The following is a 16,702-nucleotide window of genomic DNA, read 5'->3' as shown; positions in this document are numbered from 1 at the left end:
CCCCCCCCCCATTCTTTCCCTTCAGTTGGCATAAAAGAAGAAACAACTTCTGTTTTGGGGACCGTATACAGGTCCACTCAATATGACTTGGATATTTTAAGATAACAGGTTTCCTGTCTTGACTTCCAGCTAACCCATACAGCCTCATATATAATTCAACCCTCCCAAGTTAGTGATCTTTGAGAAACCCGGGTGATTTCTGAGATGTTGCGATGGTGGGAATTGCCTTTGGCAAATGCAGAAATTTTTGAACTGAGCTGAAGGTTATTCATTTGGAAGCAGAGATGCATACTTGAGTGTGGTATGTCTGTGCTCTCTTCCTGTGTAAGAACTCTCTCTCTCTCTCTCTCTCTCTCTCTCTCTCTCTCTCTCTCTCTGTGTGTGTGTGTGTGTGTGTGTGTGTGTGTTATCTAGATCAGCATCCAAAGTCTCAAAACTTTAGCAGTGCAGTTAAGATAAATTGGAAACTTTGCAGGCAATATCTGAAAGTGAGAAAAGCACGAGCAGCCATGTTCTTCCCATTCCCAAGTGCTTTTTCTCATCCTAATATTTACCGTTATATAGTCAAGATAACCTCGACCCATTGGATCATTGTTTCAAAGATATTTCTTTATCTAAACAGAGAAACAAAATACTCGTGGGTGGTCTACATTGAGTGACAGTGCGAGCCACTTCCTGCCAGATTCCCAATTGACTTGACTTAAAGGAAGAATTGACAACGACAGTCTCATGCTCGCAGATGGGCTTGGCAGCCCTGAAGTGACTATAACCTTGCCAAATTTCAATCCCAGAAGAATCTTGGGCCCCAGATTTTGGATGCATTCTTTAAGTTAGCCCAGTTTTCATTTAGTCCTACTTATTTATATGCTTATGGCATATCATACATGGACGCTGGCTCTTCGGCTATGAAACGGAGATGAGCACCGGCCCCTAGAGTCGGAAACGACTAGCACACATGTGCGGGGGAACCTTTACCTTTTTTTATATATATATATATATATATATATATATATATATATATATATACACACAGTATATATATATACACAGTATATATATATACAGTTTATATATATATATATATATATAAACATTTCATCTAGATTAGAAAAACATAGTAAAATATAAATGTTAAAAGAATCTTTATGTTCAAATTTCAATGTCTCTCTAGGCCAGGGGTGTCAAACTGCCGGCCCACAGGCTGGACGCATCATCGGGAAGCCATGCCCACCCCATTATTATTATTATTATTATTATTATTATTATTATTATTATTATTAATTTGGATTTATATACCGCCCCTCTCCCGAAGGACTCGGGGCGGTGTACAGGGCAATTAAAACACTATATACAACACATAATATACAAAAATTAAAATAAATTAAACCACGTAGCCCTAAACAATAAAACATGCTCTAAAATTTAAAATTTAAAATCTAAAACCCTAATCCCTCAGTCCAGGCCGGCAAGTTCAAATAGCCAAGTCTTCAGGTCGCGGCGAATAGAGCGAAGGTCGGGAGCCATCCGGAGCTCAACAGGAAGTTGGTTCCAGAGGGCAGGCGCGCCCACAGAGAATGCTCTCCCCCTGGGGGCCACCAGTCGACATTCCCTGACCGACGGCACCCTGAGGAGGCCCTCTCTATGGGAGCGCACAGGACGATGGGAAGTTAACGCCAGCAAAAGGTACTCCCGTAAATAATCTGGGCCCATGCCATTTAGGGCTTTATAGGTCATCACCAGCACCTTGAATCTCGCCCGGAAGACAACTGGAAGCCAATGCAGCAATGGCGAAAAAGCTCCGATATGTTGCGCGACATCACGAGTTTGACCTGTCTGCTCTAGGTCATCTAACCATTGAAGCGCAGCATTGTTTATATTAAAAAAACAAAACAGATACTGGACTGGTATATGACCTCGGCTTACAACTGGTCACGATGTAATCTATAGTTTTGATGTGGGACTCCCACAGTCACACTGAAGAAAGGATAATATGCTAGTTTAAAAAAAAAAGCACATAGCAAAAACGCCGATTTAAAAATTGTTGCCCTATGATGCGTCTTTTGCCCAGTTGAAGGTTACAAATAATGAAACAGACATGAGAAATTTAGTAGTATATAGAGTTTAGAATGTTCAGGTTCTTTGTAGACATTTGTTACTTTTTTAAACCAAATCTTCAGTACGTAAAAGGTAAAGGTAAAGGTTCCCCCGCACATGTGTGCTAGTCGTTTCCGACTCTAGGGGCCGGTGCTCATCTCCGTTTCATAGCCGAAGAGCCAGCGCTTGTCCGAGGACATCTCCGTGGTCATGTGGCCGGCATGACTAGACGCCAAAGGCGCACGGAACGCTGTTACCTTCCCACCGTAGTGGTCCCTATTTTTCTACTTGCATTTTTACATGCTTTCGAACTGCTAGGTGGGCAGAAGCTGGGACGAGTAACAGGCGCTCACTCTGTTACGCGGCACTCGGGATTCGACCCGCCAAACTGCCGACCTTCCAGTACGTAACACGTGCATAAATAACTTGATGGTATTATAACTACAGCTCTTCTGAAGCCCAGCTACATAATAGAATGTAGTTCAAAGGTTCGTGAGGGAACCAATCTCATCTTAGCCTATTTTACACCTCTCCTAGTTTCATTGTACATAGATCTCCATTATACCAATAAAAGATTTTCTACCTAGTGGCTTAATGGCAGGGCAAGATACAAACCTCAAAGACTTTTGTCATTGACTATTCTTATAGCTCTTAAAGGGTGCTTAACAGATGCTTAACCAAGCATAATTCTCTCTTTGAAAAACCTCTGCCTGCGCATAGATTATCCTTGATCTTTAGAAAGTTTGCCTTGTAGCCTCCACAGTTCAGAGTGTTCTTTCTAGTGAATTTCCTCCAAGACATTTCAGTGCCTTGGGAACACTTCTATTCTGTGAACCAAGAATTAGAAACCCTTCAGATAAATTCAGTTTCTTAAGAAATACCTTATGTTCACACACATACATACTGCGTTTCCAGGAAAATAAGACCCAACCGGAAAATAAACCCTAGCATGGTTTTTCAGGATGCTCGTAATATAAACCCTACCCCCCAAATAAGCCCCAGTTAAGATCATCAGCCAGATGGATGCATTTAGTACCGTATTTCCCTGAAAATAAGACCTAATAGGAAAATAAGACACAATGAGTCTTTTGGAGCAAAAATTAACATAAGACCCGGTCTTATTTTGGGGAAAACATGGTACATATTTGTAAATTTCACCCCTCAGTTTAGTAATAGATAACTTTTACTTTATGTTTATGTTGGAGGGACATGTCCAATTACAAAATGACTGCCATAATAGCATGCCAGTCACAAATCAAAAAGCCAAATTAGTTTGAATGCGCAGATCTGTGAACACCATATTGAGTGTGGGAAAATCAGTTCTTAGATGAGTAAAATTGATTAAATGATGATGTATAAAGATATAAGGCTACAGTTTGGTAAATTAGAATAATCCCATAGATTTGCAATGGGAAATATTTTTCTTTTGGTGTCTGGCATTCCCAAATTGCCCCCTCCTCTTTATTTACAGGAGATTTTTCCTTCCTTGTTTTATTGCTTTATTTTCCCTCTTTTTAGTTTTGGAAGGAAAGTGCAGAAAGTGGCCAGAGGTCCATTATTTGTAGTAACATAAGGTACCTATGAATATGTATGCTTACATAATGTGTTGTTTATGCATTAGTTTCTCCAGTCTTTTTGAGCTGTATAATTGTGAGTGGATGGGACTTCTCTTAGTATTCTTTGGAGGGAGTCTCACTAGCACATGTTTTTTTTTAATAAACACTGCTGTAAACCTTGATTTATTTATTTTGGGATCTGTGTTTGATTCCATGTGGGGACTCCTGTTTATGAAGTCTTTGTCCCCCAATCTCCACATCTACAAACAATTTCCAAACTGAAAATTAAAGTGGATTGTTTGTCTGATTAACACTAGACAATCAAGCAGAAAACTACCCTAAATCAAGGAGCTACCAAGGAAAAAAATCACACCTCCACCAATACTGGCAAAGCTAGCTACTATATATAAATAGGGAGCAAACCCCACACTCTCTAGCACTGATGATGTTACTTAGTTGGTAATGAAATGTCTGCAAGCAAACAACCAAATTCAGACAGCACCAAGGACTCCACAGTTCAGTCAGATATTCTCTTCTATTGAAAAGAGTTGTTTGTCCATGTTTATACAAATATTGGAGTTGCGTAATATATTCCATGGTTAGTAAAATAACATCCTTATTTTTATTTTTGTACAATTTGTAGTTCTCAATCCTTTGGTGTTATTTCTTTTTCTAATAATCAGAAATTCTATTTAGCGGACTTCACCCAAGATGGTGTGCTGAACAATTGGTGACCTCTTTTTTTGCCACAAAAGCTGGTTATTTGGTGGCTCTGCTCCCTGTTTTTTGAAGGGGAGACTAGGAAAGATCCAACATTACCTTCAGGCAATCACGCACCTACGGAGAAGAGGGGATCTTGAAGACTGCAATTCTTGGTGAGGAGCAATCAGAAGGTTGGGTCTCTTACCATCTTTTCTCTCAGCTGTTCATTTTTCTTAAGCATGCCTAGGTTTTAATTGTAATTTTTGAAGCTTTATTGCCTTTTGATTTACAACTAGTTGACTGCTGAACTATTTTACAATCTTTTGTTGGACTTCTGCAACTATTTTTTCCTGTTCTTTCACTGTTTACTATTAAATTCCAAACCACTTTCATTTTAGCCATAAGGAGGTCTGCAATGAAAGTATATTTTCTGACAGTGAATATCATCTGATTGGACTTACATTTATACCGGATCATATTACAAATTTTGTTCTTTCTAGCTCTTTAATAAAAAAACCCTCTGATCTTTGTTTCTTAACTTTTGATGGGAAAATTCCCCTTCCTTTAGTCATGTTTAGTTCTAGGGGGGAAAAAACTTATTTCAACCTTCCTTGTGGATGCTGGGTTATCTGCTCCTCATGTCCTTGGAAAGAACAGTGTGTTTCTCAAATGTCTCTAAAAGGTGATATAATTTTCTGGGAAGCATTTGAAAAAATGTTCTCCAATGTATAGGTTTTATTTGAAAATATAAACAAAAAAATTGCTGGTTCAACAATGGCTATGAACCACACTCAAGACAAACCCAAAAGCAGGAAATAACAATGGGATTTGATTTGCAACTTGAAGAATTGGAATCTGATCTGTTGCTGGCAGATGTGAAGAAGAAGGCACTTGGTTTGAAAAATATATATGTGCCAGAAGAGTTTGAAAGGAATACGAACACAAGAAATTCTGAGATAGTGGAATTGATGAACAGTGGACTGGACTTCTTTCTTGGCAAGAGGAGTGTGAGAAAGGAGAATTTTTCAAAAACAGATGTTGCAGAGATATTTACAACAGAGACTTATGAACTGTGTTGGGAAAGTTCCTAATTAAAAACCTAAGGAAAGGTTTCATTATTAGGAGCCAAACAAGGGTATTTGATCCCGGACAGATTAGCAATAATGGTTGGGGTTGATTTGTGATAGATAAGGAACTGTTGTAGAGTTTCTATGAGTAAATTACAATGGTAGTCTGTTAACATAGGGCCTTGAACTTTAACTTTGCTGTTGTTTTTCATATATATGTAATGTATGACAGGTCAATTAGGCTGCACAGAGATGTAGAAATTTATAAATTCTGGACCTGCTTTGCAATGCGGGGAGCTATTATGGTTGGAATAGATTTTTTAGTGCTCAACTAGGGTGGATAATATGTGTTTTTGTTTTTTTGCACTTTTTAACTCATAATTCTTAATGTTCTTGTCAAGTTTTGTTTTGCTTTTGTTATTTTTTTCTTTTTTAGATTTTTTTCTTTAGTATTTCATATTTTATATTTATTTTTTGGAATAAAATAAAAAAATGTTAAAAAAAATTCTATTTAGCAACTTGTACGTTCTTTCATATTTTTGTTTTACAGATCTGGAGATGCAAACAGTTAATTTAAAATTGAATTTGAAAAATTCATATTATAAGGATTCATTATAATTATAGGGAAATTCTTAGACAGATTTTCTTTCTTTCTTTCTGGATTGCAATATCATTCTTGAACATCGAAGAGGAGAGAGAAAATGACATATTCAAAAACCAGTGAAAGCCAAAAGTTGTATAATGCTTAGAGAAGATGCTTACATTTTGGTAACCCCCCATAGAATTAACAAAAACTACAATGAATTCACTCCCTCCACTTTCAAGAAAAGGGTCGCCCTTTATTCCCACTGGCCCCTAAACTAGAAAGCTTACTTTACATCACAGTGAAAGCTTTGTTGTTCAATACTCAGAATAGGAGTTGCATTGGTGACACTGACACATTTCAGCTAGCTGTCAAAGCTTGTCAATAACCCAAAGCCCCTGAAAAAGGACTTTCTTCAACAATAGAGAACCAAGATAGAGATTTACTGTTGATTCCTGCTGGCTTTTAGATCAACTTGTAGATAAAATACCATCACAAATGTGCTTTCATTCAGTTTGGGAAATTGTAGCATAATAGACTGTTCTCTTTCATTTAATATGTTGTAGTGTTGATATAGGGGCATTACATGTTTTTTTAAAAAAAATACTGAGAAATAACTTCATAATCCTTTTACATTCAGATCTCTAAGTAGTGCCTCTCACTAGCTTACATGAGAAGAATGGAGCATTTGTTTCTGACCATGCTTTTTCCAGGTGCCTGCTTGAGGTTGTAGTTTCTAAGCTACATATGCAGCCTCAAGCCACTTTTAAACAAATTATCTGTCATTTTCTTTAGAGATCTCCAAGAATCAGACTTTGAATTTACAAGATTTGCACCAGGAGAGGACAGCTTTTGTTTAAAACTGATATCAGATCAAGAATAATTTATCAGTAATATACAATACTAAAATAAATTGCCTGGTGAGAATTGAGAATTGTCTAGCGGGGTTCTGCCATACCAGGACTATACTTATGAATTATGCATTGAAGCTGACAGATAAGAATCGCCCTGAGCAAATACTGTCGCATCTTTTTCATCATACTTTTGGGTTTACCTCAGCAATAAAGAGCGAAAGTGTATTTTCTTATGAAATCTTTAACTGATATTTTAATTAGTAAGAAAATTTCTGACCTGAGGCTTCTGTAATTGGGTGGTAACATTAAATTGAAATGCGATTGTGAACTTCTTTTATTCGAGAAATTATTGAATGGTATTTCTAATGCTTTCTTTGGGCATCTACATTTAATAACACAATTCCTATCCTAAAATACTTATAAATCGTCCAATAAATAATAAGGCCAATTTAAAGTGATAATATCTTGCATCTGTGAAATAATTATACAGCGGCTGCTGTGACAGACAAGGAAGCAAAGTACAGAGAACTTTCTTGTATCCAAATCGGCATGTTAATAAAACTTAAAGATGTGTCCGAATGTCTATTTCAGCAGCAAGAGGTTGCCAGAAAAAGGAGGCCACGACCATGGGATCACAGCCCTATTTGCTCTTTGCAAATAGTCCTCGAGTTATGACCATAATGGAGCCTTTCCCATCACGGTTGTAAAATGGGTCTGTCGCATGACTAATTCGATGCTATAATCTTTTTTTTCTGGCTGTTATTCAATGAACCACCATTGATCCACTGTTAACACTGCAATCCAAACCATCGTAAAGAATGTTCATATGACTGCAGGACGCTGAAAACAGTCATAAATGCAGCTTGATTGCCAAGCATCTGGGGTGTGGTCCCTTGGCCACGGGGGGGGGCCCTCCGGACCACTGGAACTTTGAATCCAGGTCATAAGTACCCGCCCCCAGGTAGTTGGGTCAAAATTTTGACCAGTTCACTTGCACACTTACACATGAAAGTCATCCAAAAGAAAGCGATGGCAAGTTATTCCAATATCATTGCCAAGTAAAACAGGAGTAAGCTCAGTAGGTAGGTAGGTAATTTTTATTATTGCTGCTGCTGCTGCCAAATAATAATAATAATAATAATAATAATAATAATAATAATAATAATAATAATAATAATAATAATAAAGTTGGAAGGGACCTTGGAGGTCATCTAGTCCAACCCCCTGCTCAGGCAGGAAACCTTATACCATTTCAGGCAAATGGCTGGCCAGTCTCTTCTTAAAAACCTCCAGTGTTGGAGCATTCACCACCTCTGGAGGCAGGTTGTTCCACTGGTTAGTTGTTCTAACTGTCAGGAAGTTTCTCCTTAGTTCTAGGTTGCTTCTCTCCTTGACTAGTTTCCATCCGTTGCTTCTTGTCCTGCTTTCAGGTGCTTTGGAGAATAGCTTGGCTCCCTCTTCTTTGGGGCAACCCCTGAGATATTGGAAGACTGCTATCATGTCACCCCTCATCCTTCTCTTCATTAGATTAGACATTCCCAATTACAGCTGCAGAATTCTCAGCAGATCTGCATTTTTGGTGCACCAAATTAAGGACAATGGTACTTGGAATATCTGGATCTGTATTCTAATCTAACTGAACCTGCCTGGGGTGCACTTTGTAAGTGTGCTGGCAGATAGACCGATTGTGTTGGTTAATCGGGTGGGGTTTGGGTTTCTCTTGAGGATTCCATCTGTGTAATTCTTAACTCTTCATAACTGCAAATTGACCAGTAGTGCATTAACTAGTATGCTTGACTTTGATTGCTGTTATTTCAGACCAAAGCAAAATGAATGAGCATCCAAAGAAAAGGAAAAGGAAGACGCTGCATCCGTCACGCTACTCGGGTAAATCAAATGTAGCTATAGCTGCTCATTTGAGTTACTGTAAATTGCATTTTCTTCTGAATGTATGTTAAACTTTCCAGAAGCTAGATTTTTTTATTTTTTTTAGATGAGATTGGTTAACTAAAAACTGAATTCTTAAAATTCTGTGTAGTCTTGTCTTTAATTCGTTGTTACATTATATAAGTACAGGACAAAGTAACTGATTTCAGTAGAAATGTTAATGTCTGTCTCCTTGGATGTAAAGGTTGAAGATACATTGTATATCATCTAGCTCAATCCCTAAATTTAACCCAATTCCTATGCACAATATTTGTTTAGTTGCTATCCCTGTGGTTTATTTTCTTTATTATACACTGAGATTTGGAAAAAGGAAAAATTAAGCACACAACACAGTACATAGACTATCACGTTTCCCCACAGCACCAATTCTACCATCGTTTTTGTTGTTGTTGTTGTTTTAAATGTAAAGCATACTCTGGCAAACAGAACCTTTCAGTCCTGACAGAATTGTTTCCAGAGAGATAGTGATACTCTGTGGATCCTGTCCACTTTTTTTTAAAAAAAAGAAATCGTCTATGAGTGCTTTCGTGTGACCCCAGAGAGCAGTTACCTTTCTTTGCTTAAGTGAAGATGGGGGCAGCCATAAATTACCCCCCCCCCCCGAAAGAAAGTGAAGCAAAGGACAAGCCACTGTGTAATAAAGGGCCATCAGATTTCAAGCAGAAGAATGGAAAAAGGATTAGAAGTGATCTTCTGATGCAGGAAGAAACCAAGAGACTGAAGTTGGGATGAGAACCTGGCAAAGAATGAAATGCAAGGAATCTGAAACTAGTGGGTAGAACTGGTAGAAACTAAGAGCGGTTAAAGAGAGGCATGAAGGAAAAAAACAAGGAAGGTGTCTCTGTGCTTTGGGTAGAGGCAGACAGGAATAGCATTGAAGAAAGTATGCAGTCGGGAAAAGCAGAAGGGGGCGAGAAAGAAATTCAAGATTGGCCCACCTTAATTATCTTTGGTATAAGGCTTATACCAAAGGAAAGAGAAACTTCCATTCTTTCAAGTTTCTGTCCTGATAATTATATCAATAAAAAAATAGAGTTCTACTATTAACTTATACTGTCTGTATTCTTACCTGATCTACCTTAAAAGAGCTAACATTTAAAGAATTGTATGTTGGAGAGCAATTAAAGTATAATTTAGAAGTAATCAGAAAAGTTTAATTTTAGTTCTGGAGGGATAATTGAGACAAAAAGAATTGATCTTACCTTGATGGTAAGGTGGGTGGTCAATAATTTTATATATATTTAGGGCTTCCGGTTTGCCAAGTCAGCCGACATAGACGTCTGGAGGACGGCTCTCATCTTCCACGTCCAGTTTTGCATCGCTGGGGGGTCCTAAAAGGGCCGAAGAGCCGCCTTGGAGGGGCAACCAGATAGAAGGGGCTTTTGCAGAAACGCGGGGGAACCGCAAACCCCCCCCATTAATGCCTGCATTCCCTTCATACCGGCAGACGAAAGACTGGCCATAGTAATATGGCCAGTTAGTAGGCTGTAGACAGCCAAAGTCAAACTTACCATCAGGCAACATTAAAGCAGCATGGAAGAGATGGGGGTAAGATTCCTCTCTTATACCTTAATCTTCTTCTTTTCACCTAAGTAAGCTGCTAAGTACCTTCCCCCCTGTGGAGAGGGAGGGGGAATTCAACCCTCCCTTCAAATAAGCGGCAAGCAAGCCCAGGGGTGTTTTTTTAAAAAAAAAGTTGAAAAAAGACGGACTAAAAGAAAAGAATTTTCAAAGTACTTGGGGAACACCTAGTGGCTAAACCTGAAATTGCAATCTGACTTTCTCTTTAAAAAAATCAAGAAAATATTTAAGAAAAACAAGATTAACCTTGAACACTAGATGTGAAACTTCACTATGGAAGAGTTTCAAAAACAAATCTATGCTATGTGGGAAATATCTTACTAAACTTATCAGTTCCTTTCTTCAGCTGGCAATGAAATAAGAGCTTTTGGAAAAGAACTAGAAAGCATCTTGAAGAAACAAACTCAAACTGTGACTACAACTAATATTTTATTAGGACAGAACTTAACAGAAGAAATTGAACAATCAAATACATTGACAGAAGAATTAAATATTCAACAAATACAGACTTTTGAAGATTATAATGGAAAAAGGTGGAAAAAAATTATTCAGACCAGGACAATTATATCAAGAGGCAAAAATAATGAGAAGATTTAGTGCTGCTAACAGACTCCTCAATCCTTCAAAAGTGGAGACTGGAGGGCCACTTCAATATGATATAACAACACAAGAATGCTTTGATGATCCTGAGGCAAACAAGCGAAAAATGAAGAAAGGAAGAAAAGGAATAAGAAAGCAAGAATAAGATTGCAGAAATATGGACATTCTTAAGAGGCCTGAAACAGATAATACCAAAATAGACAGGATTGTACTTGGGATTACGAGAGATTGTTTTGATGAGTAGATAAAAATACTAATTAAAAAAATAAAAATAAAACACAGATGTATGAATACTAACATTGAAATATTGAGTTCCTTAAATGATATGGATAAAGATGTATATATGTTAAAAATGATAGAATGTAACTAATATACTTGGATGTAGTGACATGAGAGGATGTAATACTCAGCCTTCCATCCTTCCGAGGTAGGTAAAATGAGGACCCAGATTGTTGGGGGCAATTAAGCTGACTTTGTAATAATGCCGCTTGGGGTGTGTGTGAAAGCCCTAACAAGCAGGCATATACATAGAATGAAGGCTACTGCTAAGCTTGTAAGCCACCCTGAGTTTTCGGAGAAGGGCGGGATATAAATGGAATTAAAATAAATAAATAAATAAATGTTGAAACGGAAGAAATTTTGGTTAATTTTTAATATGTGGAAACTATAAATGAGAAATAAGAATATTGTATTGTCCTCCTCTTTCTCCTCCTTGCAATTGGTATTCTAATGACTACTATTCTAATATTGTACTACTAATATTGATATGGAAATGAGATAAATAAGTGTATTAGATTACTAGGTATTGGAGAAAATTGTAAAGGGAAAGGAGGTTATTTAGCAATATGAAAATGAGAAATTTTAAACGTTTAATTTTAATATCTGTAAAATTAAAGCTAGAAAAATATATAAGGTGTTTGATGTTTTAAAGATGGAATGTTAAAATATAAAATATACTAAAGTATTGATAAATATAAGAAAACTATTAAATGACTGATGGATAGCAATGAGAAGTATGTTAATGTAGATAAGAGAGAGTATATATTAAAGGAAAAAAGAGAGGTATTGGTTACAACAATTTGGAGATTTGTAATAATATGTATTTGTCTGAAATGGAATTATTGTATCCCAGACACCACGTTGCTTTTTAAAGATACTATTGTAATATTGGAAAACTAAAAAAATAATTTTATATATATATAAATGTGTGTGTGTGTGTGTGTATATGTATGTATGTATATATACACACATATATATACATACAGACACACACACACACACACAAAAAAAAACCTAGAAAACCTGGCTCTTTGAGCTATCTGGTCTGGACTGAGGGGTTTTAATGTTTTTAAATTGTGTTTTTAATTTTTTGGGGCTAGACTTAATTTAATTTTATTTTAATTTTATATTGTATTGTTTTTAAATTTTGCCTTGTAAACCATACACACACACACACACACACACACACACAGAGAGAGAGAGAGAGAGAGAGAGTACACGTACGCACACATATCAGATATTTGTCTATTTATCGGAGAGTTAGAATTTTTCCTCTCTCATACCTGTAACAGACAACTTATTGTTAATTAAAGTTTATTAGGATCACAGACCACCGTCTAATTTTTACGCATTTATATATTCCTTTCTGGGTCTGCAATTCTGTAATACTGGCAGTAAATCTCACTAAAGCCAGTTGAACTTATTTTTAAAGAAACCTATTAAGGATTGCACTCTATTCTCTTAACATCAAATAATTTAGCCATAGGAAAGTTAAAAATGTTGATACAGGTGTCAAGAAATAACTTCCATCAGATATTTAAGTTCATGATTTTGTCTTTTTTGTGTCTTAGATTCTTCAGGGATTCCAAAATACATAGATAATAGTGGCATATTTTCTGACCATTGTTACAGTGTCTGTTCCATGAAACAGCTAGACCCAAAAGTTCCTGATAACCGAGGTAAAGATTAGCCTTTTGCAAATTTGTATTTTTGAGCAGGTTGCCTGTCTTGTATATATTCGGGAAGATTTAATAGTATTCTACACAATATTCCATTTTATAGCCTATGTACAACCAAAACTTGTATGAAAAGACAACTGTAAAGTTAAGAAGTAGATGGTGTAATTAGATTTTTAAAAATAACTTTGTCTCTGGTATTCATTTAGCATTTGTGTGCATTTGTGTTTGACAATGATTATCCTGTACAAAGGAAAAGATAAAAAGCGAATGCAAAACCTACATTAGTTTGTTATATGCCTAAGAATGTGCACCCAAATTTTTATGAAAAAGCTCACAACAGATGTCAATTTGCAAAAGTGTGGGTGGTGTACTCTACCTTAATATTGAATATAATATGTGCAGAAGAGTTTTTTATATATGTGCAAGTGAAAAAGAAAAGTTTACTGCATGTTTGATGTTTAAAATTTATGATAAGATGAAAAGGCATGAAAGGTAGAGTGATTTATGAAAATATGTTTGCTTGATGAATGAGATAAAGTGCTATATATAATGGAATTAAAACTTGGAGTAGGTTAAAGCTACTTGTGCCATCATAGTATGTCATGATTACACAAGGCAACGACTGGCAATTCCATTTTTGTAGGCAGCTACCTATTACTGATATAGGTGACTTCAGAAATGTTTGACAGGATTACTATTATTTTTGAAAGAACTTCTGCCTCTGAGTAAAGATGGGATTTCAGATAATCAGTTCAGATTGCTATGTTAAAATATGCATTGGAAATTTAAATGTTTAAGGGAACAGTAATGTTTTAAAACATTTGGTCATGTTATATCATCACGTACTTTGCATGACATAATAAATATGGGCAAGAGTATTTTAAACAAAACATACAAGTTTATGAGAGGCAGGCCTAGCTTAGTAGACTTTCTCAGTGTCTGGAGTCAGTCTTTCCGTACAGAGAAATAATTTTAGCTTTTTAAAATTTTACTATCCTGTACTCAAGTAGGAGGAAGCCATATTATTTGTTATCAGTCTTTTAACAAGGTATGAAACAAGCTCTGAATTGCAAGCTCTGAAAAAAGTATGAACTGAATTAGGGGGCTAACACCAGAATACTCAGTTGTGTTCTGAGTGAGTCTCCAAATAAATTGATTAAGTAAACAATAATCTTTTTCCTCCTCAGGTCGATTTCATAACACAGCGCCTAGTACAGATGCTGATGAGGATGGCAGCCAGGTGTTTGCTGGGACATCTCAGTGGAGTGGGATCCAGTCTAATGTGCCGGGGACACATTTGATGGACCCTAAGAAAAAAGGTAAAGGAAAGGTGATTGTGTAAATTCTCATTTACTCTCCCTATTACTAATAATACCAAAATGAGAAAGGGGGAAAGATGTGAACATTAAAAGTTTGGATCATGAGAGCCTGGGTGCATTGTAGTCATTAGAACAAAGATAGCTCTTCTCATGCCCTCCATATGTTTGGGACTGTAAATCAGAATCATTTCCTACTGGCCTTGTTCCCAGAGCAGATGAGAGTTGTACGCAAGACTATATAGAATGTAAGAAAGCTATCTTCATCTTCTTAATGAAAGAGTGGAATAAAAATATGCACCTCTTTTAAGATGTATCCAGGTATAGTTCAGACAAATTCAGTAGAACTGACAAAACAAATACGCAGAGAATTGCCATGGTAGTGATCCAGCAAAAATAACGGTATTTGCCCATTTTTATTTTTTTACCATAGCATCCAGTATCTCTTACTACTTATTCTTAGGGAGATCGGGTGCTCTTTTTCTCAGGAAGACAATTAAAGTCTCTTCCCCTGGTGGGGTGGTGGTGGTGGTGGTTTGGGTAAAAATGTACTCGGTAAATTAAAATTTAAAAATACGATAGAATCCATTCTTGGTTAGTTTGGTCTTGGCTCCTTTTGCAGATAAAAACAACAATAACGGGATTTTTAAAGATTCGTGCGAGTCCCCCATCTTCAGTGACAGTTTAACGGAAGAGGAGAAACCTTTGGATATTCAAACTGTAGAGATCTCCACTACTGAAGTCCAGGCTGTAGAGGTCCACGACATTGAAACTCAGACCATTTCCCCTGAGAAGCTTGAAGCTGAGGATGCAGAGGAAATCCCCTTTGCAAGTTGCAAAGGGCTCGACAAAAACCCTCCTTTGAACGTCACCATTCCGCCCAAATGGCCCCTGCTCCGGGCCAACAGCAGCGGTTTGTACAAATGTGAACGATGCACATTTAACAGTAAATATTTCTCGGACCTGAAGCAGCACGTGGTTCTAAAGCATAAAACCTGCCCTGAGGGCAACATCTGTCGTGTGTGCAAAGACAGCTTCTCTTCCAAAAAGGTGCTTATTGAACACTTGAAAATCCACGAGGAGGACCCCTACGTTTGCAAATATTGTGACTACAAAACCGTGATGTTTGAAAACCTGAGCCAGCATATAGCAGATACGCATTTCAGTGACCATCTTTACTGGTGTGAGCAATGTGATGTTCAGTTCTCTTCCAGTAGTGAGTTGTACCTCCATTTCCAGGAGCACAGCTGCGATGAGCTGTACCTGTGCCAGTTCTGTGAGCACGAAACAAGCGACCCCGAGGACTTGCACAGCCATGTGGTGAACGAGCACGCAGGCCGGCTGATAGAGCTGAGCGACAGCTACAACAGCAGGCAGCCCCAGGGCCATTACAGTCTGGTCAACAAAATCAGCTTTGACAAGTGCAAGAACTTCTTTGTGTGTCAAGTGTGCGGCTTCCGCAGCAGGCTTCACACCAATGTCAATCGCCACGTGGCGATAGAGCACACCAAAATATTCCCTCATGTTTGTGATGACTGTGGGAAAGGCTTCACAGGCATGTTGGAATATTGCAAACACCTAAACAGTCACCTGACTGAAGGCATTTATTTGTGTCAGTATTGTGAATATTCAACAGGACAGATTGGCGACCTCAGAAGTCACTTGGACTTCAGGCATTCGGCTGAACTGCCTCACAAGTGCACTGATTGTTTGATGAGGTTTGGTAACGAAAGAGACCTTTTGAGTCATCTTCAGATACACGAAACTACTTGATTGTGGATGCGTGAATTTTCTCATCTATCCCAGAATAATAGCATTTCAGGGTTTCCATCAGTGTAGAAGGCTGCTGAGCCTCAGGATAAGTGTATTTCATCAAATTTTTAATGCATAATAAAACACATGTACAGTTGTCTGGAAGCACAGCATTAAGCCCTATGATGGCAATAAACAACCATCCTGCTCAATGTGTAGTGTTTGTGTTCATGTTACTATTTAAAAAGCAAAACAGAAGTTACTTAGATGTGTCCTCACCCTCCACACGATGTAGATCAGACATGTCAAACTCGCGACGTCACGCGAGATCGCACAACGTATCGGAGCTTTTTCGCCATTGCTGGCAATGGGGTGGGCGTGGCTTTCTGGTGACGTGTCCGGCCTGCGGGCTGGCAGTTTGACACCCCTGGTGTAGATGTTACTGAGGTTGAAAAAATACCTTTTATGCAGGTGTTGCCTTTGTGTCCCTTCCTGTAAAGTTCCTCATTCTCAGTGATTGTCATCTGAGTTTACTTCATGCATATGATGAACTTTCTCCCTCACAGATTTCTTAGTATTTGCTTTTATTTATAGAACCAGAGTTATATTAACTAGGACTTTTGAATGTCACTCTCATACAGAAAGCCAATTACATTTATTTCCTTGAATCTAGCCATTAAGAGTTATTTTGA

The 16,702-nt window shown here is 37.5% G+C and overlaps 1 protein-coding gene across 2 annotated transcripts in view; it reads left to right on the top strand.

The window, feature by feature from the left end:
- ZNF639 (zinc finger protein 639) overlaps positions 1-16,215 on the top strand; it is a 20,090-nt gene extending 3,875 nt beyond the window's left edge. Inside the window, exons 1-5 of one of the 2 annotated variants that reach the window (XM_081329634.1) lie at positions 4,514-4,525; positions 8,675-8,743; positions 12,835-12,942; positions 14,130-14,261; positions 14,881-16,215. In XM_081329634.1, coding sequence (XP_081185760.1) covers positions 8,686-8,743; positions 12,835-12,942; positions 14,130-14,261; positions 14,881-16,031 — 1,449 coding nt within the window. In that variant the 5' untranslated portion in view covers positions 4,514-4,525; positions 8,675-8,685 and the 3' untranslated portion in view covers positions 16,032-16,215. Of the gene's footprint in view, positions 1-4,513; positions 4,526-8,674; positions 8,744-12,834; positions 12,943-14,129; positions 14,262-14,880 lie in introns of those variants that run through there. The other variant, XM_081329633.1, reaches the window with a different exon arrangement.
- Positions 16,216-16,702: the final 487 nt, after the last annotated feature.

Source organism: Vipera berus (genome assembly GCF_964194415.1).
Source record: "Vipera berus genome assembly, chromosome: 5".
NCBI lineage: Eukaryota > Metazoa > Chordata > Lepidosauria > Squamata > Viperidae > Vipera > Vipera berus.
The sequence above is the reverse complement of the archived record's forward strand: the minus strand, read 5'-3'. Positions and strand labels throughout refer to the sequence as shown.